We start from the raw sequence: 23,649 nt of genomic DNA, 5'->3' as shown, positions 1-23,649 counted from the left end.
AATTTCAACATTTGGTGAAAATTGTTAAGTGGCTAGTCACATGTTATACTTTTTCAGGGACTGAAAGATTAGATATAAGACTATTTTTATACAGGTATCAAGACCAAAACAATAATGGTGCCAGTTTTAAAACATAAAAAACATTCATTCGTGTATATATACTATTCCAATATTTTAGAAAAAACTGTAAATGAGTATTTAAAAATTTATATGTACATTTTGTTTTTTAAGAACCCCATAAATAAGAATCATAAATGTGGAGTCCACACCCGAGTTGCTGTAATAAGATATATATATATATATATATACACACATGTACACAATGTCGTCAACTCTAACAACTTCTTACACACACCTGTATATGTATGTGTATATGTATATGTATATATGCAAATCGCAAGCTCTGAACTCATATGAACATATCAATGCATCGTTAATTGTCTAACATAGCACATTATTTATGTATGTATATATGTATATACATTAACCACACCCAAATCATTCAATGCATCAGAGAAATAACCTTACAAGTTTCCATATTATCCAATATTAATGACCTGTCTAAGTCTTTCTTGCAGCGCCGCGGCATCGAGATCGATCGCCTGCAGGTTGAAGATCAGTGGAGTACGTACTCAATACATATATATATCCATCGATCGATCAATTAATAAAATCAAAAAGATCAGAAACATTTTTATAAAAATAATAATAGAATTGCAAAAACCCTAGTTCTTACAAAGCTGTCAATAAGTTTTTACCTCGGCCAGGATTTTGTGGAGATGAATTCCATTTGTCTTAGTCGAGACATAACTGATCACATTCACTTCTCTCTCGACCAATTTGGCGAGTACACGAGATATCCCGAAATCGGATCTGCTTCGGATTAGAACCTCGACTCCATTCTCCACGGCGTTTACCGAGACAATGTTAGGCAAATCATGGCCTTTTAATGAATGGGATAATTTCTTCAGCTTGTCTTTACGAATTTGTAGCTCCTCGATGTTCTTCTCCACGTGTTTTATGTAATTCACAGCCTCTTGCATGTGATTGGATATCGATCTTGTTCCCTTCGGACATCAAATCCAACCGTTAAGACCACGAATAATCCATGGGACTATATGTTTAATTTTCTCACAAGATAGTTTTTTTGTGAGAGATTAATTCCACTCTATATGATTAACAATAAAAATTATTTCTTTCGAAGCTTTCGACGCCTATGGTATGAATATCCATTTGAATAAGATCTAATTAGACCATAAATCACACGCATATATAGAAAAATTAAATTAAATAAAATTACTATACATCCCCCAATCAATATATCCCCAAAAAATTAGGGTTTGGATGGTTTCAGTGAATCAAACCCCCAATTGCAGAAAGTGTAAATAATAAGAATAAAAATACGATTAACCTTGATGTACTCAAGAGGGAGGAGATTTCGAAGAGAGGCATAAAGACCGGACATCTCTTGCCTCCTTTTTCGTTCGATATCTCTATGCCAAACCTTCCTGTTGCTAATATTATTATTAGTAGTAGTACAAGCGTCTTTGCCCCTCGTACTTTGTCTTTGTCCGATCCTAAGTTGCTGCTGCTGTTGTTGTTGATGTTGCTGGTTTTCCCCCAATCGAGGCTCGTTCTTGAATTTGGTAGTGCTGGTGGAGAAAGTGATTAAATTGCTTTCCATGGGAGCTGCATAATCGACGATCAGATCGTCCCAGATGGAGGCTTTATCCATTTGAAATAAATTAGGGTTTTTTTCAAATCCCAGCTCATCATCATCACTCGGCTGTAAAGCGAACATCTTTAAGGATACGAAGATCTTGAGGATCAAATTTTCAATTGGATTGTGATCTGGAAGGGGATATGGTTGGTTGGGGGTGTTGAGATCTGCAAATATTGGGTTGGATGATGCCCAGGATTCTTAATTTCCCATGGTTGTAATAAAAGACGAGCTTAGGATGGAAAACTCGATCGACCACACGGCCCTACACTACACTCATTATTCAATATATATATTGTAAGGATAGTAGACGGAAGTTCCAGACGAATCTACACCGTCGAATGTTTTGGCAGCTAGCGGATCGGGCGGTGTGGATTGCTTCCAGAGTAGAGGTCACTGAAGATTGCTTCGAAAATTTTCAATAATGGGGACAGAGGTAGAGCTTCCTAAAATAGCCCCAATACTAAAAGAAATAAATAAAATAAATGGAGAAACCCTACCTCATCCTTGTTTTCCTCATATTAATTATATGACCACTCACACCTATATCATTATTGAAACAATCTAAATTAATTCTATTTATCATATTTCATATAAAAAAAAAAATTAGATATATTATAATGTCATGTCAAAATTGTTTATAATCCATTTGCCATTTACAACTATTCTCCTCTATAATTTATAAACTATATATGTGAGATGACTTTTCTTGTATTTTTGAAAATATCGTAAAAAAAAAGTAAATAAATAAAGAATTTTATACAATAATTTTTTTAAACAAAAAATAATTCTATGCAATTTTTAAAAGATTTGATGCAGTGTTTTATAATCATAAAAATAATAATATCGACTTTTCAAATCATAAATAATTATAAATAATTTTGTCTTAGTATTATTAATTAGTGGTTATATACTAGCTCGGTCCTATAAAAAGAATATTATTTGTTTTTTTTTCACATAAATTTTTAATATCAGTATTAATGTATTATATTAATTTACAATAAAAAAAAAGTAAAAATTATTTTTTTAATATTGTGCAATATAAAAACAATAATATTTATTATGTTAGATAAATAATACAAAAATTAAATTAAAATGTGCATAAAAATGGAAAACAATACCCTCATTGTGACAGGGATGGAGTATCATAGAAGTACCTTCTTATTTTAGAAAAAAAAACATTTGAAAGAGCGTGTTACATACATAATTTTGATATTATTTAAAGCCATTTCAAAATTGGTGTTTTAGCTGTATACAAGTTAAAAGATTTTTAAAAATCAGAGAAGGATGAAAAATAGGATAAAATTATATCAATAATATATATGTGTGTCAAAGTATATGTCCCTAACGTAAAAGATTCCCACTGTATTTATGGTTTTATTGCCACTGGAACCATAATTTTGTTTAGTTACCCTCAAATTCATAAGAAACTAGTGAGTTCTGGTAGGTCAAAATGTATAATGTATCTTATGCTGTTCACTTGTTTTGTTACTAATTAATTATCAATCTACCTGTGAAGTTCGAAGATCAATTGCACAATTTTTAGAAAAATAAATCAATGATTAGAAAGTGGGTTGTGACCAAACTAACAAATCTGAAACTATTGGCATTGATGTGTTCATATATCAATCTCTCTGTTTTTTTACATAAATTCATCCCAAATAAAAAAAAAAAAAAAAAAAAAAAAAAAATCCCCAATTTCTAACAAGTAAACTAAACTCACCTGACCTTCTTCTGAGACTTGAACGGAAACCGCGACGGCGGCGACGGCGAAAACTCGACAGGCAGCGGCGGAGACGCGATGTCGCCCGACAACATCCCGACGACCTCCTTCATCATCGGTCGACTTGAAGGTGACTTCTGCAGGCAGAGCAGCGCCACCGTAATGCAGAGCAACGCCTGCTCTTTATTCAACGAATGCACGCTCTGATCGACCAAATCGAGAAGCTTCCCGGCGCGGGCGAGATGCCGAGCCCACGACAACAGATTCGCTTTCTGGAACTCCGACATCGGCGATCCCGTAACCTGGAGAGGCCGCCGCCCGGCAATCAGAACCAGCAGCAGAACGCCGAAGCTGTAGACGTCGCATTTCTCCGACACATCGCCTCCGCCGCCGTACTCGGGGGCAATGTAGCAAACGGTCCCTCTCATGCTCGGCGTGCTGCTAATCCCGCTCCTCGGAATCTCGCCGCTGATCGAATCGTAGCTATTTTTCCTCGCCTTCCAAAGCTCGCCGCTGAAGCCATCCAACCACCAGTCCATGCTGCCTTTACTCCCCCGACTCTTGCTCCGGTTAGTCCGCGAATGCTTCGCGTACATCTCATCGTCCCTTGAATACCAACTTTCACTATAACAATCGTCGCTCATCGATCCTTTCCCCTGCTTCTTCTTCTTCCGTTTCTTCTTCTTCTCGAGCTCTTCGCAGTACTCCTCCTTCCACCACTCCCTCGCGGGTCTCCTCCGATTCTTCTTCACATCCTTTTCGTCGTCCAAAGAAACCCACCAATCCAGCTGCCGTCTCTTCTTCTTCTTCTTGTCGACTTTCCCCACCGGCTGCACGCTCGACGAAGACCCCATCCAATCGCTCCTCGGCCTCTCCTTCTTAATCTCACTCCCAATCCATTCCATCACATAATCCTTAACCTTCCCCGACTCGCCATCGGCCACTGCCGGATCTTGTTTCCACCACCAATCTTTCCCCGAAACACTCTTCGTCTTCTTCTTCTTCTTGCGTGCACTCCTTTCTTCACTCCCCACGCTCGCCCTATCGAAACTCCCCTCCACCACACTAGCCTGACTCTTCTCTAATCCTTCCGAAGGAGAGGCGATCGACGCCATCATCCTCGGCGACACCACAGGTTCTGTCTCCGGCGACAAATAAACACCGCCTACAGCCTCCGGCGAAGTCTCCACCCTAAGAACCACACTCTCCGGCGAACCATCAACAACTCCATGATTAAGAACATTACTAACTTCCTCAAATCCGCTCGTCGTAATCACACTCTCCGTCTCCGCCACCGAACCACTGTCCTCCAACACATTCCCCAAACTTCCATCCTTCTTATTATCATCTCCTTCAACAACATTATTATTCTCATCAGCCTTAAACCTAGCCAGCCCAAAATCCCCAATTTTAGCATTGAAATTTGCATCCAACAGTATGTTGCTAGGTTTAATATCGCCATGGATGATTGGGGGATCGCAATAATGGTGCAAATACTCCAATCCTTTGGCTATACTAACAGCAATCAGAAATCTCTTGTCCCAATTTTTCAATTCCTCACTTTTCTTATGAAACAGACAATCTTGTAAGCTACCGTTCTCCATTAACTCGTAAATCAAAAGCATCCTACGCTTACGGGGATTCGAGGAAAAACCTACAACGGAGAGGACATACTTACAGTCGATCTTCGACGAGAACAGCAGCTCGTTCTGAAACTCCCGCTCGCCCTGCAGAGATCCAGCATCCATAACCTTAACCGCCAGATTGGAGGCGGTTAACATCGAGTCCTTGGAAACGTGGAGCCCGATGCCCTGCCCTTGCTTGAGGTCGGCGCGGTACACCGAGCCGAAGCCACCTTGTCCGATTCTCAGCGCCGGGGAGAAATTCGAGGTCGCGCGGCGGAGGAGGGAGTAGGAGACCTGGTGAGGGGGTTTCTTCGAATCGGTATCGGAGGCCGAAGGGGCGGTGCGTTTCTTCGTGATTCGACGGTAGCAGTAAATCAGAAGGAGGAGACACGAAAAGGCTGCGGTTAACCCCCCAGCGAGGGGGGGGAGGAGGCGGGTGGAGTGGGGGCCCGGCGGCGGCGAGGAGAGGAGGCGGCGGGAGGGCATATTGGTAATTTTGAGAAGGGGGGAAGAGCAGGAAAAGGGTGAGATGATGGGGAAAGAGACGGGTGATCGATTGTGTGAACGAATTAAAGATTAAAGCGCTGTTGTCGTCATCATCATCTTCTTCTTCGGAGAGATTCAATCAATGTGAGGAGGCCTTTTTTGTGGATTTCTGCATCTGTTCTTGTTTCCACTCTGCCTCTGCAACTGTTCTCGCAGTATATTTTGTCTCTCTACTTCTTCCAGTCAAAAGTCAGAGCCTTTCCATTTTTTTAGTTTTATATATATTCACTATATTGATTTTTTAAACGTATTTCGTCTATATCTTTGTTTTATTATTTAATTGATTTTTTAATAGTATTTTTTTACTTAAAATAATACATCATTTAATTATACTACTATCATAAAATATAAATAAACAAAAACACAAGCAAAATATTTTTATCTATTTTTTTAATAATATATCAAATAATTACATTATTTCGACATTATACTTTTTTCCTTTTCAAATATCATTTAGATGTTTATAAAAATTAAAAAAATAATAATATTTTATTAATTAATATAAATATATAAGATATTTTTATGTATAATGTTATGTTTATTTTGTATTATAATGATATATTTTAATTTTAATATAAAATTAAGAATATTATAAATATTAATGTGTTATTACTTTTAAATGTATTTGGTACATAAAATAGAATTGTAAAAGAATGATAATAGAGAATTAAACTTGATATAAAAAAAATTAATATTCAATATAAAATACTCCCTCTGTCCAAGCAATAAGTATACATTTATTTTTGGCGCGAAATTTAAGAAATAATAGTATTTTAATTATAGTGGTTAGGTAAAAGTAGCATAATGACATTTTTGCTCTTTACTTTTTGGTATAAAAGTAATGGTATGATGTAAAGTAAAGGTATTTGTGAAAAAAGTATAGTATTTAATGAAATAGTTATTTAGTAATTGTACGTTTTAAAATAGCAATATGTACACTTGGATGGAGGGAGTATTATTTTTTATTACTAATACGTTTCTCATGTATTTTATCAAAAAACTGCTACAAACTAAGGGTGTGTTTGTCCTCCAAACTGCAAACTGCCCAGGTTTGGGCATTTTTACTGTGCAAACACATAGGCATTTTTATTGTGCAAACGTGTTTGCACAATAAAAATGCCCAAATATAGACTAAAGAAACAAATCCTAAATTCTATGTTATTTTTAGTTTGAAAAATTTTGGTTAGATTCTAGCATTAAAATAATATTTAATGGGATATTTTATGAAAAAAAAAATAAAAATACAAAATTCAAATAATAAAATTTGAAAAAATTTGATTAAGGAAACAATACTCTTAATTTTACAACTAAGAAAAATTATAAGAAAAAGAGCACACCCCTAATAACGAACATATTTTCTTTAATATGACATTCGAAAAATTTTAAATTTTTTTTTAATTACTCACAAATTTTTCATTTTATCATTTTTAATATAATTTAAAATTAAAAAAATAGAGGGCAAAAAGGGAAATTAGTAGATGATCTTACAATAGAAATGAATAAAGAAGTGGACTAGGGAGGTAAAGTAAATATATTATTTCTAATCAAATATGAATCTTACAAAGTCTAGTTGACACATTCTATTTTGCAAACTTAAGAAACGGAAAAAATATACCAAGTGGTTGTTAGTGTACATGGTAAATTTTCATATATATATATATATATATTGTCCATTATTACTATTTTTGTTTGTTCTATTTTATTTTATTTTATTTTTTTTTAAAATATAATTATACAATACATTTTAAATTTAAAATATAATTAAAAATATATAATTATATTTCAAAAAAAAAACACATCATATGGAACATATGTAAATAAAAAATAAGACGAAAGTATATGGGACTGAAAAAAGTATATATTAGTTGTAATAGATAATTTAGTAGTGCGGGTGTGTAACTTTTGATGCTTTCATCGAACCCCCCATAATATTATATATTGTCCTCTTCTTCTACAATTGCTATAAAATTCCTTACCCAAGCAAATCATTAAAAGAGAGATGATTTCAATATATTTTTTTTTTTTTTTTAAAAAAAAAAGAAGTATATATAAACAGAAGATCAATAAATTAAGAAATGAATTGCTGGATTCACATCAACCAAGTTGAAGAAGCACTAAAACTTTTATCATAGTGGATTTTTTTCTTTCATACTTTCTACTTTTGTAAAGCGTAAAAAAAGGCAGCAATTCCTACGTAAATGTCACAGCCCATATTAATATTACCGATCAACAAAATCATCACACACGAAAAATAAAAATTATGACAAAATAAAAAAGTTACAAAAGGGTTGAAAATTTCCACTTCTTCTGAATTCAGTGCCAAGAAATTGGTAACAGCCCCTGAGTCCATGATAAATAAAATTCCAAAAAAAAGACTTTTTAATGAACTGGTAAATTAACATCAAATCCAACTAACACCCAACAAAATTTATTTCTTTAAAAAATACTATATACTATTTTTTATTATTGTAAGTTTCTCAATCAATACAGATTTTAAGAAGAGGACAGAGAAGAGGAATAACAAAATGGTCCGAAAATGCAACGTGTCGAATTTTAAAACAAAACAAAATAAAATATATATTAATTAATTTAATTATCTGTATTTGTTTTTGAAAACAGTAAGGAAGAAGCCATGTGGGGTTTCTTGGACCATTTTTGTGCTTTGGTTACACCATCCCCCAGGTCCCTTGGATTTGCGCAAAGATTAGGTCAAAATCACACATGGTGTGCTTCAGTTTAGTTTGGATTAGAATCAAACCCACGTGGGGTCGCGCAGTCACACTCCCCTTGCTTTTGTCTCTTCTGCGTACAAATAATCTGTTTGTGTTTGATTGTTCCTTGCCCGATTGAAAAATCAAAGCCCTAGATAGATTATCTCAATTATTTGATGTTGTAGACTGTGGGCTTTGGTTTGCTTTGGCCATCGGGCTTTGGTTTTGAAATGGTTGGATCGATTGATTAATGGACGCCTCTTGCCATTTTCCGGAGACCGTTTCGAAGGAAGTTCTCGACGTCGGCGGAAGGCGGCCATGGGAAAGCGGTGCTTGGAGTCATCGACCTTAACTCAAATCAACTCAATCTGGTTTGTAATCGAAACTTCTGAGCATATTTTCAGTAGCCTTATTTCTTTCGAGAGATGAGAAATTGCGTTGGATTCGGCGTTGTGCTGAAATTGTGAAGCAATCGATGTGTGGGGTGTTGTAGAAATTTCCTGCAATTCGTAGGTTGAATTCTGATTAAGATAAACCCTAGCTAGAACAGGAACATGAACAGCATTGTTTTCATTCAACAAAAAAGTACAAAGCCACGAAGATCTTCAAGAAACATCTCCTTATTGAGCCATAACTTGCATTCACGTTCCTCGTCGGAAGAATTCAACAAAAACACATGATTATAATGATCTTAGCCATGTGATTGCGATCGGACTTCTTACTCTATGCACCCCATCTTTCCAGATTATAGCCCCAAATTCTGGAGCACTCTGCTTAGATTTCACCGTGAACGATATCTTATATGTTATCTTCTTAACTCTGCTGTTGAAGTTCAACCTTGCAGGCTCTACCTTCACCGATACGCCTCTGAAGGGCGATATTGCCGCGTGGTAACTTGAAACAGGCGGGCCGACATTGGTGGCCGTCCTGTGGAGTGTCAAAACTGTGGTGGCATTTGCACTCTCTGGGAAAACAGCTGAGATTGCTGGATAGTTCAAGTCGCCGGGACTGGTCAGATAATGCCGGCAAGTTCTGTGAGCGAATTTTGTGAAGGCTGCAAGCTCGGAGGATGTAAGGCCCTGAGCACACAGAAACTCGAAGTAATCCTGTGGTGTGATGTCGTAAACCATTCCAGGGTCGAGGGCTTGCACAGGATGAATGTGTCCTGCTCCGTGGTCGTAAGGAGTGGAAGGCAAAGCTGATGAGGCATCTTTGAGAGGATTCTTGGTGTTGTCGTGTATGTAAGCTGTTGTCATCAGCGCAGATTTTATTGCCGCCGGGCTCCAATCCGGATGCCTGGATTTGATCAATGCTGCAATGCCGCTGACATGTGGGCAGGACATTGAGGTTCCGGACAGGATGTTGAACTTGGTTCTTCGATGATCGGTTGGCAAACTGGAGGGTCCCAATTCCCCTGTCCAGGCGGCAAGAATGTTCACTCCCGGTGCGATCACATCGGGCTTTAGAATCTCCAGGGACAGGATGTTCGGTCCCCTGGAGGAAAACGCCGCCACTACAGGCGATGGCCGGATTCTTAACTTGGTTCCGAGGAATGCTAAAGTTGCGGTAGCATTTCTGCTTGATGCGGCGTAGCGCTTTATCATTTTCCCTGTCCTCTCCCCGACAGCAACAGCCGGGAGAAGATGACAATCCGCCACCAATTCCTCTCCGTTAGTCGCCGTGTTGGCTAAAATCATGCCAATGCCGCCTGCATCTTTAACCACCTGACCCTTCTGGACTCGAGGGCTGATGCCTCTGTCGCAAATTACTATCTTTCCTGCCACGGAATGCCTGTCGAGTGTTCCTTCGAGGCACATTGAGCTCGGCGTTATATTGCTCGAGTTTCCGCCGAGGTAGACTAATGGATACTGACTAACTACGGAGAGTTTCCTCTGCCCTTTGTAAAGTGAAGCTCCGGTCACCGATTTACCATTTCCGAGCTTAATTGTAGCCGGAAAATCTCTATCCATTGTGCTGGCTCCGACGGTGGTCACCCAAGGTGAGACATTGGTGAGGCTAATTGGATCAGGGCCGCCATTCCCAGCGGAGCAGGACACGAAAACTCCCTTCTCCATCGCCCCGAATGCGCCGACAGATAAACTGTCTCGAAAATAGGACGAGACTCCTCCTCCTAAGGAGATGGAGAGGACATTGACTCCATCAGCCACAGCTTGATCGACTGCCGACAGGATGTCGGAGCTGAAACAGCCTCCCGTCCAGCACACCTTGTAGGCAGCAACTCTCGCCCCCGGAGCCATTCCCCGAGCGGTGCCGTAGGCATAGCCGAGCAGATTTGCACCGGGAACAGGTGTGCCGGCAACAGTTGCTGCTGTGTGCGTGCCATGGCCATCTTGATCCCTCGGAGACTTGAATTCTTCTTCCTCATTGATCTTCCCTGAAGCTGCCTCATACCCTCGGTAGAACATTCTTGCACCGACAATCTTCCTGTTGCAGTGATGTCTGGCGAATCCGCGGCCGATTTCGCAGGCCCCTTTCCAGCGCCCTGGAACTGGACGCATGCCTGAGTCATTGAAGCTGGGGCTCTCCGGCCAGATTCCGGTGTCCAGGACGCCGACGACCACATCGTGGTTGGATAATTCATTCGACAGGGCGCTCGTGCTGTCTTCGTGTTCCAGGCCGAGGAACAAAGGGCTTCTGGTGGTGTGGAGCTGGTACACGGTTTCAGGGAATACCGCCGTGACACCGTCTTGTTCTTGCAGCCTTTGCAATTCTTCCTCCGTTAGCTGAGCAGCGACGCCGTGAAATGCCGTCTGGTAATTGTAGATTATTCTATCCTCTTCCTCTTCCTCTTCGTGGCTGTCTTCCGCCGCCTCAATTCCTGCTGCTGCTGCTGATTTTATCATCGAGGAATACCATTGCTTGTGGTCGGTGAATTCGTCAGGTTTTGCCTCGTTATTCATGTATATTATGTATGTCTTTTTTGTTGCTTTGCTGTTTGTTTCAGATGATGCTAAAATGGTGGAAGAAGCATGGAGCAGTGAGAAGACAAGAAGCAAGCACCACCATTTTACTGGTAAGTCTGCCATTCTTTTTGGCCAAAGATAAATTGAAGGAGCAAACCGCTGGTAAGCTAAAACTTGACGGTTTGCAAAAGGGTTGTTGATGAATCTATCCTGCAAAATTGATTTTCAGGCATGGATTTGAAATATCAGGGTAGGGGAAAGGAGGGATCTTTGGCTCAGCCTGGATTGCTGGGAGGGTAATAAAGGGGGTGGTTGCTTCATGAATGCTGGCTGTCTGATTTGAATTGGGTAAAAATTTGAGTAATTCAAGGTGTGTCGTGTCAATCATGGTCCCCCTTTATGTGGTGGGCTTTAAGAATTTTTAAATAAATCCGTCACCTCCTCCTCTTCCTCCTCCTCCTCCATTCTTCACAACTTTATGCTTGCTGCTATAGGTTGAAATGTGGTGGTGCCACATTGCCATTAAAGCTGGATGGTACTGCTGCCAAAGCACAAGGTACGACTAGACAATGCACTGCAAATACATTTCGCTTAAATGCTCCATGTGTGTGTCTCATGTGATCGTTGCAAGGTGGTGGGGTGGGGCCCTTTTGCCTCTCGATCACGAGGTGCTGCTTGGTGTGAAAAAAAAAATCATATGGAGTTTGGGGGGGTGGGTATCCATCCATGATATCTTCTTGGTTTTATGTTTGTTTACTTTGGACATGGTTTTATTGGAGAGGCTTTAGTAAGTGGCCTACGTAGGTGTATAGCATAATATTGATATGATTCTAATTCTAAAGTTGTACTTATATATTTATTATATATCCATGTTGTCAATGATTAACACTGAGACAAAGATTAGTAGTGATTTAGACAGTCATGATATTGTTGTCCTGTGATTCTTGGGGGGCACCCGGGAGCTCAACTCCCAGCTGCATCAACACTTAAAAAATCGCGTTTGCAGCTTCGTTCATGGTATCCTTCTATTAAAATCGTGTTTATGCCGTCAGCGACTTTATACTGTGCAATAATAATAAATGAGAGATATCTCTATAGTATAGTAGAGGAAACTGTTGGGAGCCCCCATCTGCTTTATCTCTATCTCTATCTCAATCTCTATCTGCCATCACGATTTATTATTTATTGCCCCAACGGTCTTTAATTCATTAATTACTTATTGACTGTTGTGTTGAGAGCAGAGCGGTTCCACCTCCCGCCATAATTGCTAGCTGCTGCAATTACGATATCGCCATAAATCGTGTTTTTATTATCTACCAATAATGGGCTGGCTGAATACACATTTGGGCCCACTGCCCAGGCCCAATTGGCATATTACCACTGCACCGCCTAGGTTAGGTTTGTTTGCATATACATATTTTCACATAATTTGCTATTAAGAATAACAAGAACCAAATGAGTTGTTATTATTTTCATTTTTATTTTTATTTCATAAAAAGTTTCCATCTAATTTTAAATTGAAATTAACGTTTCGTCCCTGCGTGGCATTGAGTCAGAGTTGTACCCATACCCATAGGTAAAATTGAGCAACAAATTAATTAATTAATTAATTACTAGTATATAGATAACACATTTTAATTACTGCCATGTAATGTGTGCACTACTATTACTCTTTGTTATAAATTAGGTCAATTAGATGTACATATAAACATGATCCATGCATTCCTTTCAAATTTTGTATACGTAAGTTTCAGTAACATGTATAGCCCAGCCCAAAGAAAATAGATAAGTACATCACAGCCCAGCCCAATGTCAACAAATACTTTGGGCCAATGTAATAAGCGAGCCCAGATCATATGTGTTGGAATGAAACAAAAGGCCCAATATTAAATAGCTAATTAAACAATTTGTTTGATAGTGTGTGGACAAAAGTGATTGGAATATGTGATTGTGACCATTTTTTTGTTGCATTTATGCACTAACTCATAAGAAAAAGGCATCGCCCTTGCAATTATTACAACTTTTAATAAAAAAAAATATAATTATTGATTTTTTCATAAAATATTAAATTAAAATAAGTATTTAAAAAGATCAAAATCAAACTAACAAAAACACACAACATTTTGTTCAAACAAAAGAAAATGCCAAAATCTCGACCGGCTAATGTTCACAACATTATTTGTGAATGAATAATCTCAAATACATAGGACGATATCAATATAAAGAAAGAGCCTTGTCATCAAGAAATCGCGAATTTGATATTTGTATCGACTAAAAAAATTTAATTTTTTTGTCTTTTAAATATATTTTTTTAAATTTTCTTATTTAGTAAGACGGTATTAGAATTTAGAGCATATTCAATAGAATCAATGCAGAATTCCTTCTGAAAATCCTAGTACAATCTTTAAGCATAATTCATTCTCAACTCTAAGATTAATTATAATTTACCGTAACAATAAAATAAAATAAAATCTTATATTTAATTTTAAGTTCCAAAACTCATCTAAATTTGACTATTTATTTATTATTGCACCGAATCATATATATATATATAATATTGTATTTTTTTGTATTAATTGAATCGCACGTTATTTCATTTCTTGAAATTTGTAATAATTAAATAAAAAAATTCCAAAATAAAAAGTTACTAGAAAAAGTTTGGTGACTCGTGAAGCAATCGGACAAAGAATCCCCATTATCGTATTATGGATGGATCGATCAGTCCCTATTATTTATAATTTTGGACACCTCATCATGTCATGCCTTCTTCCGAAAGCGATCTCGGAGTCAGGTTTACATTCAAAATATGTAATCAATACCTATTTATTTCGATTTTGCAAAATAAAAATACTTAATAATGTAGAATAAATATGTGACAGCAAAATAATGAATTCAAATTATGATACCAAATCAATAAATTTTTAAAAAATGGACATAAAATTAATCCACGGAAGAAATATTATTTATTTTTATGAAATTTTATATTAAAATAGTATCAAAATAAAAACTTCAATTTTTAATCCCCTAGACGAAGATTCATTCCATCACTGATAATAAATATCTGATTCTTATTATGAACCAACAAATTACCAACCTACGAACCAAAATAATTCGTTATGCAATAATGTCCCAAACTCACATGCCTACCAAAACCTCCTCCATCTTCTTCCTCTTCTTCTTCTTCTTCTTCCTCACCAATGCCGGCGGCGGAATCCACACCCCCACTCCACCACTCCCCATTCTCCCTCTACCAGCATTCTCACAGCTCAAATGGCAGCAGCGTGAGATCATCATGTTCCTCCACTTCGGCGTCAACACCTTCACCGACTCCGAGTGGGGCTCCGGCCACGAGCCCCCCTCCATCTTCAACCCCACCGCCCTCAACGCCGCCCAGTGGGCCGACGCCGCCGCTCAGGCCGGTATCTCCCTCATGATCCTCACCGCCAAGCACCACGACGGCTTCTGCCTCTGGCCCTCCAAATACACCGACCACTCCGTCGCCGGAAGCCCCTGGAAGAGCGGCGCCGGAGACGTCGTCAAGGAATTCACCGCCGCCGCCGCCGCCCGCGGCATCGACGCCGGCCTCTACCTCTCCCCCTGGGACCGACACGACCCTCGATACGGCCGTGTTGACCTCTACAATCAGTACTATTTAGCTCAACTCCAAGAACTCCTCGCCGAGTACGTACATTACAATTTTACATAAGTACTAAAATCTTCCCTGTCACAATTCATAGACTAATTTCTTGTCCAAAAACGTATGAAAATCTCAATCAGATATGGTGGGAACGTAAGAGAAATTTGGTTCGACGGGGCAAAGGGGTCCAATACCCCAAACATGACCTATTATTTCCAAGACTGGTTTTTTATGGTGAAGGAACTTCAGAGCTCCATAAACATATTTTCCGACGCCGGACCCGACGTCCGGTGGGTCGGCGACGAGCAGGGCTTCGCCGGCAAGACCTGCTGGTCGACAATCAATTCCACGTCGCTCTCAATTGGGAATGCCTCCATTGTCTCGTATGATCATCAAAAATTCACATCAATCAATCGAACCATAATTTTTTATATCTTAACTAACAATCGATTTCTTCCACATTATGCTTCCTATAGTTATCTGAACACCGGCGATCCAAAAGGGACTAATTGGATGCCGCCGGAGTGTGACGTGTCGATCCGAAAGGGATGGTTTTGGCACAAATCCGAGTCGCCGAAGAAACTGTCGGAGCTTCTCGACATCTACTACAAGTCCGTCGGAAGAAACTGTCTTCTTCTACTCAATGTCCCGCCAAACACCGCCGGTCTGATCTCCGACTCCGATGTTCAAAGATTAAAGCAGCTTCGACAAGCCATCGACACCATTTTCAGCGCAAATTTAGCTCGAAACTGCATAGTTCGATCGAGCAGCCAACGAGGGGGTGCGAATGGACCTTTCGGGCCTAACAATGTGCTCGACGACGATCACTTGTGGACATACTGGGCGCCGAGTGAGTCGGAGAAAAAAGACTATTGGATTGAGGTGAAAGCAGGGGATGGACAGAGGATTGGAACATTCAATGTTGTAAGAATTCAAGAAGCCATCGGATTAGGCCAGAGGGTAATGAAACACGAAGTGTACGCCGACGGGGTTTGCGTCGCGAGGGGGAGCACCGTAGGGTACAAGAAGCTTCATAGATTGGGAATCCATGGAGGTGTGACTGCAGCAACATCTGTGAAGATCAAGATTCTTAAGTCTAAAGGGATCCCTTTGATTTCTTCTCTAGGGCTGCATTTTGATCCGTTTTGGAAGCCTAAGGTTGCTCTAACTTGATTCATTTGCAAGAAAGAAACTTATAGATATGTCGAAATGTTCGATACATGTCTTTAGAGTGTAAGGAAGTGTTCTTCTTTGTTGTGTGATCCATTCTCTGTTAATTAACAAGCTTCAGGACAGGACATCCTCGGATTCGCGCGAAGATGGAGGCCGCCGCCGATCTGCAGAGTTAGCATAGTTCGATACTTGACAGGTTTGGTTTCGTCGTTCAGCTGGAACGAGAAGGCGGTCAGCAGCACAGCTGCAAAGACTTTCATCTGCCGGTAGGCGAACTCTTTGCCTAGACAGATCCTCGGGCCGGCCTGCATTGCGTTCGTCGGTTTCTTACAACCTCGGTTGTTATGTCATCAATGGTGTACAGCAAGAATGTTACCTGAAATGCTGTGAACTTGAAGGCGCTTTCTTGCTGGAACACGCCGTTGTCATTGATCCACCTCTCGGGTCGAAACTCCTCTGCGTCTTCGCCCCACAACGACTTCATCCTCCCCATCGCGTAAGGCACGTAGGTTACCATGTACCCCTTCTTCACGCTGAATCCATCCGGCAACGTGTCGTCGGAGAAGCACATCTTTCCATCCTACAACACAATCGAAGACAATGCGACAAGCTTACGATGTTGTAAGAGATCGATGTTCTTAGAACATCGATGATTGTTCGATCACCTGAGGGACTGCAGGGTATAGCCTGAGAGTCTCGCTCAAAGCAGCATGTAGGAACTGCATTTCGCCCAATGCTTCTTCGGTGATCCCCTCCGCTATCTCATCGATGCTCGAATTCGCTTCAATTCTTACACAGCGCCGCACTTCGCTCACGATCCGTTCTTGATAAGACGGGTGTCTGCACATCATGTAGAAGAACCAAGAAAGCGCGCTCGCCGTCGTGTCCTTGCCCGCGATTATGAAGCTTAGGATTATGTCCTTTAAGTACTTCGGATCCGTCTCGTCCATTTCCAAGAATCTTGACAAAATGTCCCCTTTATCGACCCCCTGTCGTAAAAATATTGAAATGATTGTTTCACTTAAAAACTTAAACTCGTAAGAAAGATGCAACTTACAGATACACTTCCATTCGATTCTCTTATCCGTTCGAGCTTGCTTCGAATGACATTGTACACGAACTCATCGACTACTTTCACTTGCCTACGCAGCTCAGCCTCTGATCCGATGCTGAGAACCCTTTTGAGTCTCCAAAACACGTCGATGTATCGATAGCACGTCAATTCACTCGCCCTGTCGAACGCGACGGAGAATCGCGCACCGGCTGCATTCGTTCCACCCATGCTGTCAAGGTCGACGCCGAGCACGACCTTAAAGACAGAGTCGAGTGCAGACTTCATAAGCATGTCCTGAATTTCGGCAGCCTCATCCGATGCAACAGCTGCAGCCACCATTCGAGCGAGCTTGGCGGCGTTGCGCTTGAACACGCCGCCGCTGAATTCTTTCAGGTTTCGTGTGGAGAATTCGAAGCTCGACATCTTCCTCTGGTGTCGCCATTTCTCGCCGTCAACTGTGAAGATTCCTTCCCCGAGAAGATCTCTCAGCAAGTCATGGTGCAAGTGCCCCTGCAAGGACTCAGATATTATTGTCTTCGTCATAAAAACTTATAACACAGCATCAAAGAGACATAAATCTACCTTGCCGTAGTTGTCGAAATTGGTCTTGAGGATGTACTCGACGTTGGCAGGATCTGAAGTGTAGACATCGCTGTTGTTCGGGTAGAGGATTCTGAAAGTTGCGTCCTCTTGAGCCAGATCGGAGATGAAGTCGTGCAACCGATCGAAGTTAATCAGGGAGTGGATCACCGTGCCTCTCACCGGATGATATCGCTTCTTCTTCGATCTCGACAGGCGCAAAATTATCCATGCTCTTGCAAATGCAACAGCTACACAAGCTGTCAAGAACAACGTAGGAATAAACATGGCCATGGCTAGCTGTCCTGTTTCTTAATTTTGTCGAAGATATACGATCGCACAGAGGTCAACTGCCACAAGTTCAACTTTTTTTTGGGCTCTTTTACGAAAAAAAAGGTCTAAACCAACCACTGGTTCGAACTGGCAATTCACGGCCGAAGCACCTTGAAACTAAAACTAAAACCGAACCTTAAAAACATCGGATCATTAAACGACTCCGCCCTATTGATTGTCTTTGTCTCAATCAGAAAAAACCGAAAAAAGGATGTAGCCTGCTCTAAATAAATGATCGAAAAGTACATAAACTAGCAGCCAAAATAAAAATATTTTGATAAAATACAGTAAAACATAAATGATCAACTACGTATTCTAAATTCTCTCATGCAAACATCAAACTAATGCTGAAAGAGTTTCACCATTTCCGGTAGTTGTTATTACCACCCCGGCCTCTTGCGCCGCCGCCATGGCCTCGAGAGAATCTATCGGCCTGCTGAATAGAAGAAGCAAAGCCACCCCTCCCGCCGCCATCGCCTCTGCTGCCTCCGCCACGATACATTTTATCATTTCTTCGATCAGAGGGAGGATATCCCCCTCGTCCACTCAAGAACCTACCATCTCTCCTGTCGTGAAAGCCGCCCCGGCCTTCGCCACCGCGCGTCCGCGACTGTCCCCTTCTTGCATGGTCACGTTCTTGCAAGCGCGGCAACGATTGCACGACCTCTAGGCTTACACCGGGAGCATTTTTCTGGCCTACACACACAACAGGAATCGCTCAGAAAGGTTGTTTGCTGATCAAACTTGTCAAAAACACTAACCAACGAGGAAGTTGTCAAGATCTGCTGCAGGCACATCGAACACAGCTCCATTCCCATCGGCTGTCAAGCCAAGTCCTTTGATCAACTTCACCTTCTCCTCCAGCAAGAATCTTCGAAGAACACCGTATGCAAATCTGGCATAACACAATAACTTTAAGTAAGGTCATATGGAAATAAAGTATGGATGGAAGGTAGTCGAAAGGACTCACGATGCAGTGTATATCGGCCGTCCACATTGGAGGAGGACAGTGACATAATTCTCCATTGAAGTGAGAAGAGATCGGCTCTTGATCTCGGTGTAGCCCTTGATCATCGACGAAGTTAGAAAACAGAAACGTCGAAAAACCATGGAATTAAATCAAATTATGGATATTTGGTTAGAAGACCTACAGCAGCCTTTGCCAGGGCCTTTGCAAGCAGTTCCGATGGCGATAGAGCAGATGAAGTGAGCAGCTCTTCAGCGACAGATTTAAACACCGGCACAACACTAAAATGTTTCCGAATGCATTATCAATATCCGGTAATCGAACATTCATAAATCTTGCACAGAAAGACTTACCTATCAGAGATCTCCATGATTTTCTTTGCAGCTTCTGTGCCAGCAGCCTTTGCTATATCGGCTGGCTGAGGAGCGGATTTGTGCTCGAATTTAACTCCCGACTCTCTTTCTATCTTGGAGAAATTCGACTTCTTTGGATCATAAAGCATTACAGCTACGCCACTCTTCCCTGAAGAAATCAAGAAATTCATCTAAACTCTTCAGTTTTAGAAAAGTAGAAATTTTTACAGAGGATGGATGATGGGTACTCACCTGCCCTGCCTGTCCTTCCAGATCGATGAATGTATGCTTCGACATCTCGAGGCGGTTCACACTGGAGCACATCGAAACAAATCATTAAATCACAGGGCAAGAACCATCATAATCATCAATACTACTACAATCAGCTCCAAATGAAATCAAGTAGCAAAACCTAAAGGCAAACCTGAATAATTAACTGAACATCGTCGATATCCAATCCTCGTGCAGCCACATTTGTAGCAACAAGTGTCGAAAATTTCCCTGACCTGAATCCAGAAAGAGTGACCTGAAAGTATATCCAGTGAAATTAATTTAGTTTCATGGCAACTCTAACAAGATTTTCAAAAATCCAAGAAAGAATTTTCAAGTTATATAACTAGCCGCAAGGAATCTCACCTCGCGTGTAGCCTGTTGTATATCTCCATGCAATGCACGAGCGCCGCATAGCAATCCAGCCAGTGTCGAAGCAGAATCCTTTGTCTCTGTAAAAATAATAGTACGCCCTCCGCTGCAACAACACACGAGCAATAGAGAATGTTTGTTTTCATAATATCTAAAGATCATCACACGGATTGACTAGCACAGACAGAAGAAAACCGACCTACTATAACAACGGATGATATCAGGAATAAGTTGGGATCTGGCAGAGGTCGCGCAAGGAAGAACAATATGCCTCACATTGGTGCTGGCCTTCATTTTCTCATTCCCAACAAGATCTGCCGTCTGCTTATCTCGTTTCAAGAATTTCGTGGCAATCTAGCATAAAAAAATGCTGCTCATGCTCGGAAGAAAACGATACTAAATAAAAACACAAGAACAGAAGATACCGTTGCAAGCGAAGCGATACAGAATTCAACTTAATAAGAATCAAACCGTCGTATGCAGAAGTAATAGGCTTACATGCTTGACCCAATCCGGTAAGGTAGCACTGAAAAGAAGCGTTTGAACTTCGCTAGCATCCTTTACCTTGCCTTCAAAATTCAATAAAAAATGTTTATCATGATCACTTAAACAGAGACAAAGGTGTTTGTTTGTTCATACATCACATATTTCTCTCACACTTACCTAGAATAAGTTCGACATCTTCTACAAATCCCATTCTCAGCATCTCATCAGCCTCATCAAGTACTCGAAACTTTAGCGCGCTCAAGTCTATATTCCCTCTCTCTATGTGATCCTACAGATCAAGTATCTCGATACATAAGCACATCATAGGTTAGCGCAGCTTGTATCAAAGCATACATACCTTTATGCGACCAGGTGTGCCGACAACAATGTCTACACCTTTCCTCAATTGAATGTGTTGTGGCTGGTAGGGAGAACCTCCATACAAACAACATGATTTCAAGCTTAATACACCACCATACATCTCAAAGTCAGCAAACACCTGCAATCAATCATATATCATTACATTAATGATTGATTTCTAGCAAGAAGATAAGAATTCAAGCAACAATGGATGGAATTAATTCAATTGCCTGTGTGGCCAATTCTCTTGTGGGTAAGAGCACAAGAACGCTCGGTGATCTTCCATACCCTGTTCTTCTCATCGTCTTTGCTGGACCATTTGTCAATGACTCCAATATGGGTAGCACAAACGCCAATGTTTTGCCCTAATTCGAGATTCATACGGTTAGGTAGCTAATAATCGATCTAATACCAATTGAATCGAGAATATACGAACACCAAAGGATGAATCAACAAGCAACGTAATGTTAATGATACATTTAGAAGATCCAGGATGCGTATTGCCCTAGCAATCAGTGATCTAACGCTTGAAACAACCAATTTGGGGAATTAAGGGGAAGATTCGTTGTGAATAAATTGTAAGGATAACTGACCTGACCAGTGCGAGCTCTTCCAACCAAATCAGAGCCATCGAGAATGGCGTTAAACGTCATGGACTGAATCGGAAACAGCGATTCTATGCCTTTCTCCTTCAGCATCTCCCTCAGCGGCTCCGAAATCCGGAAATTGGACACGGCGTTAGGGTTTTGGTCCTCCTCCTCCGCCGCCTCATTGTATAATTCGAATTTCATCTTCTTTTTCTTACTCATCGGCGCCTCGATCTCTGTACGGAACTCATGAATCTCCTCCTCCGCAGAATCATCGCCGACGATCCGCGAAGTTCTTCGCTCTGATTTCTCCTTCTCCTATTTTTTTTAATAATGTTTTCTGTGGATGGCACTCGAAATAGATCGGTTAGTTTTTGTACATCTGTTCGACTTTTTCTCATTTTTGATCATTTTTCACAGCAGTCAGAGTCCTCCCAAATTTCCGGAGCCTCTGCCCTCTTCATTTTCCCTCCATTTTCAAATCGATAATTGAGATTCTCCTACAATGAATGGCGATTAACAGAAATTGTCTGCAACCTCATGGTCATACGTACATCCACACACATGCATGCACGTACATATATATGGCTATGGTGTTTTGTCTAGCTCTGATGCTGCCGGAGAGCAGAGAAGCAAAGTGGAAACGGCCAACGAGCTTGGGTATAGCGAGTTTATCGGCCATGGCGGTTGAGACATTCGTGGCCGTTGGATTGGGGATCGTGAAGATTTCTGTGCACCTATTTTACACGATAATTTTTTTTAAAAAAAGACCACTATATGTATATGAAATTTAATGCTATTTATTTATTATTTACAATATTATTGTTAGGGTGGGTTTGTTCGGGGATTTAATTAGATTTCTACTATTTATTCCATTTTTTTTTTAAAATAATCAAATCAAACACCTATTTTTTATTTTTTATATTATACTGAAAATCAATTTTATATTCAAAACATAACATCAACACCTATTTATGTCACATCGTACAATTATTTAAATTCAAAATTTTTACTATTCAAATTCCAACTCAAAATCCAAAATCCAAACCACCGAACAAACACACCCTTAGTGTATAACAATTATTTTTATTTAAAAAAATGTATTCCGAGTCCGAAAGTTCTAATTTTTTTCTTACAAAAATATTACACTTAATATTCATTTTTTATAAAATATTAAATTATCGCCTCAAATATTTTTTAAACAAAATTACTTTTTTTTTTATTACGTAACAACTTGGACCTGTCTTGTAGATTACGTGGCATAAAGAAATCCAGCCGGGGGAGTATAAATTGTTAATGTCTCTCTTTTTTTTTTCTTTTTTCTTTTTTTTTTAATTGTATTTTCCATATAATTAAAAACTATATCTAAATAGAATCTTAATTTTTGTTACTTTTTTATGTAAAATAGTTTTTAGATACATTTTGTGTAAATAAAATAATATTGTATTCCTGTACATTCTGGTTCAAAACTACTAACAGAGAATGACAAAATTAAAAATGTATGTATGTGTGGTTGCGATTTAAGGAACTGTTTGGCAATATACTGAAAGCATTTTCGTAATATAAGATGTATATATTATATTTATTAAGATAATATTTTAATAATAATAATAAAATCAAACTCTAGGTATCAATCTGATAATACAAGCACACCTACCTTAATTATGAAAAGAAAGGGACATTAATATTTTTAATAGAAAAACTACATGTTGATTACTCCAAGAATGGTAGCAACAATGGTCTATTTATAATATTTTATAGGCTCTGGTAGGTACATGCATATTTTTTTAAGTTTTAATACTGCATTATCTATTATTAATAATTTTTATTATATCAGTATTTATTTTATCTGATATTTAATTTTTTATTATTTTAAAAAAATTTAAAACTTCAAAAATACCTATAGATATTATTCCCTGGCGACTGCAAATTATTATGGGCCATACGTTCTCTTTTGGCTGTCACCTATGCTACTTTTTAGCGCGTTTTATTTACATGATAGGGACCTTTTCGTTTTTTTATCCAATATCCCTTGCCATGCCCATTATTACTTTAAATATATTATTACTACTACTATTTAATAATTAACCAAGTAAAGTAGTAAAGTGACCATTAGGATTGTATCCCTTGCTTCCCACTTCAACTTTGTCTTATTTTCTAGCCTCAAGTTTTTATCATTATTTCAAAATCAATTTTTTGGTAGGAATGGAACATCATGGTCTCAATTTA

At 39.6% G+C, this 23,649-nt stretch overlaps 6 protein-coding genes across 6 annotated transcripts; 1 reads left to right on the top strand and 5 right to left on the bottom strand.

Annotated features, from left to right (window-relative positions):
* Positions 1-351: 351 nt before the first annotated feature.
* On the bottom strand, positions 352-1,966 carry LOC127259934 (transcription factor bHLH118-like). The gene is made up of 3 exons (XM_051287553.1): positions 1,412-1,966; positions 759-1,067; positions 352-602 (listed from the first exon to the last, which is right to left on the bottom strand). Exons 1-3 carry the CDS (start codon positions 1,799-1,801, stop codon positions 540-542), a joined length of 762 nt encoding a protein of 253 aa, XP_051143510.1. The 5' UTR covers positions 1,802-1,966; the 3' UTR covers positions 352-539.
* Positions 1,967-3,360: 1,394 nt separating this feature from the next.
* On the bottom strand, positions 3,361-5,789 carry LOC127259919 (receptor-like serine/threonine-protein kinase At4g25390). The gene has a single exon (XM_051287537.1). It carries the CDS (start codon positions 5,552-5,554, stop codon positions 3,440-3,442), a length of 2,115 nt encoding a protein of 704 aa, XP_051143494.1. The 5' UTR covers positions 5,555-5,789; the 3' UTR covers positions 3,361-3,439.
* Positions 5,790-8,803: 3,014 nt separating this feature from the next.
* LOC127259486 (subtilisin-like protease SBT1.3) lies at positions 8,804-11,782 on the bottom strand. The gene has a single exon (XM_051286851.1). The coding sequence runs from the start codon at positions 11,370-11,372 to the stop codon at positions 9,006-9,008; it is 2,367 nt and encodes a 788-aa protein (XP_051142808.1). The 5' UTR covers positions 11,373-11,782; the 3' UTR covers positions 8,804-9,005.
* Positions 11,783-14,312: 2,530 nt separating this feature from the next.
* Positions 14,313-16,152, top strand: LOC127259564 (alpha-L-fucosidase 1-like). The gene is made up of 3 exons (XM_051286955.1): positions 14,313-14,930; positions 15,027-15,269; positions 15,363-16,152. Exons 1-3 carry the CDS (start codon positions 14,323-14,325, stop codon positions 16,057-16,059), a joined length of 1,548 nt encoding a protein of 515 aa, XP_051142912.1. The 5' UTR covers positions 14,313-14,322; the 3' UTR covers positions 16,060-16,152.
* Positions 16,153-16,163: 11 nt separating this feature from the next.
* Positions 16,164-17,994, bottom strand: LOC127259565 (cytochrome P450 704C1-like). The gene is made up of 5 exons (XM_051286956.1): positions 17,696-17,994; positions 17,117-17,623; positions 16,725-17,048; positions 16,436-16,639; positions 16,164-16,364 (listed from the first exon to the last, which is right to left on the bottom strand). Exons 1-5 carry the CDS (start codon positions 17,984-17,986, stop codon positions 16,164-16,166), a joined length of 1,527 nt encoding a protein of 508 aa, XP_051142913.1. The 5' UTR covers positions 17,987-17,994.
* Positions 17,995-18,012: 18 nt separating this feature from the next.
* Positions 18,013-22,152, bottom strand: LOC127259563 (DEAD-box ATP-dependent RNA helicase 7-like). The gene is made up of 14 exons (XM_051286954.1): positions 21,427-22,152; positions 21,064-21,198; positions 20,832-20,972; positions 20,651-20,762; positions 20,486-20,556; positions 20,187-20,341; positions 19,982-20,093; positions 19,770-19,871; positions 19,598-19,658; positions 19,346-19,514; positions 19,177-19,273; positions 18,996-19,090; positions 18,787-18,920; positions 18,013-18,721 (listed from the first exon to the last, which is right to left on the bottom strand). The coding sequence occupies exons 1-14, from the start codon at positions 21,640-21,642 to the stop codon at positions 18,384-18,386; spliced, it is 1,938 nt and encodes a 645-aa protein (XP_051142911.1). The 5' UTR covers positions 21,643-22,152; the 3' UTR covers positions 18,013-18,383.
* Positions 22,153-23,649: the final 1,497 nt, after the last annotated feature.

This window comes from Andrographis paniculata, unplaced genomic scaffold, assembly GCF_009805555.1.
Source record: "Andrographis paniculata isolate CXL003 unplaced genomic scaffold, ASM980555v1 Contig60END, whole genome shotgun sequence".
Taxonomy (NCBI): Eukaryota; Viridiplantae; Streptophyta; class Magnoliopsida; order Lamiales; family Acanthaceae; genus Andrographis; species Andrographis paniculata.
Note: the sequence above shows the minus strand (reverse complement) of the source record. Positions and strands in the feature narration are given on the sequence as shown.

What these genes read in the sequence shown, in the direction of transcription:
- LOC127259564 (XM_051286955.1), top strand. Translation starts at nt 14,323, where the DNA reads ATGAACCAACAAATTACCAACCTACGAACCAAAATAATTCGTTATGCA. An exon ending in CTCCAAGAACTCCTCGCCGA is followed by an intron (nt 14,931 to 15,026) that starts GTACGTACATTA and finishes AATCTCAATCAG; the next exon opens with ATATGGTGGGAACGTAAGAG. An exon ending in GGGAATGCCTCCATTGTCTC is followed by an intron (nt 15,270 to 15,362) that starts GTATGATCATCA and finishes TGCTTCCTATAG; the next exon opens with TTATCTGAACACCGGCGATC.
- LOC127259919 (XM_051287537.1), bottom strand. Translation starts at nt 5,554, where the DNA reads ATGCCCTCCCGCCGCCTCCTCTCCTCGCCGCCGCCGGGCCCCCACTCC.
- LOC127259565 (XM_051286956.1), bottom strand. Translation starts at nt 17,986, where the DNA reads ATGGCCATGTTTATTCCTACGTTGTTCTTGACAGCTTGTGTAGCTGTT. An exon ending in ATTTCGACAACTACGGCAAG is followed by an intron (nt 17,624 to 17,695) that starts GTAGATTTATGT and finishes GAGTCCTTGCAG; the next exon opens with GGGCACTTGCACCATGACTT. An exon ending in AATCGAATGGAAGTGTATCT is followed by an intron (nt 17,049 to 17,116) that starts GTAAGTTGCATC and finishes TTTTTACGACAG; the next exon opens with GGGGTCGATAAAGGGGACAT.
- LOC127259934 (XM_051287553.1), bottom strand. Translation starts at nt 1,801, where the DNA reads ATGTTCGCTTTACAGCCGAGTGATGATGATGAGCTGGGATTTGAAAAA. An exon ending in TCCCTCTTGAGTACATCAAG is followed by an intron (nt 1,068 to 1,411) that starts GTTAATCGTATT and finishes TGATGTCCGAAG; the next exon opens with GGAACAAGATCGATATCCAA. An exon ending in TCCACAAAATCCTGGCCGAG is followed by an intron (nt 603 to 758) that starts GTAAAAACTTAT and finishes TTCAACCTGCAG; the next exon opens with GCGATCGATCTCGATGCCGC.
- LOC127259563 (XM_051286954.1), bottom strand. Translation starts at nt 21,642, where the DNA reads ATGAGTAAGAAAAAGAAGATGAAATTCGAATTATACAATGAGGCGGCG. An exon ending in TACAACAGGCTACACGCGAG is followed by an intron (nt 19,872 to 19,981) that starts GTGAGATTCCTT and finishes ATATACTTTCAG; the next exon opens with GTCACTCTTTCTGGATTCAG. An exon ending in AGGCCCTGGCAAAGGCTGCT is followed by an intron (nt 19,091 to 19,176) that starts GTAGGTCTTCTA and finishes TCGATGATCAAG; the next exon opens with GGCTACACCGAGATCAAGAG.
- LOC127259486 (XM_051286851.1), bottom strand. Translation starts at nt 11,372, where the DNA reads ATGGCAGACTTACCAGTAAAATGGTGGTGCTTGCTTCTTGTCTTCTCA.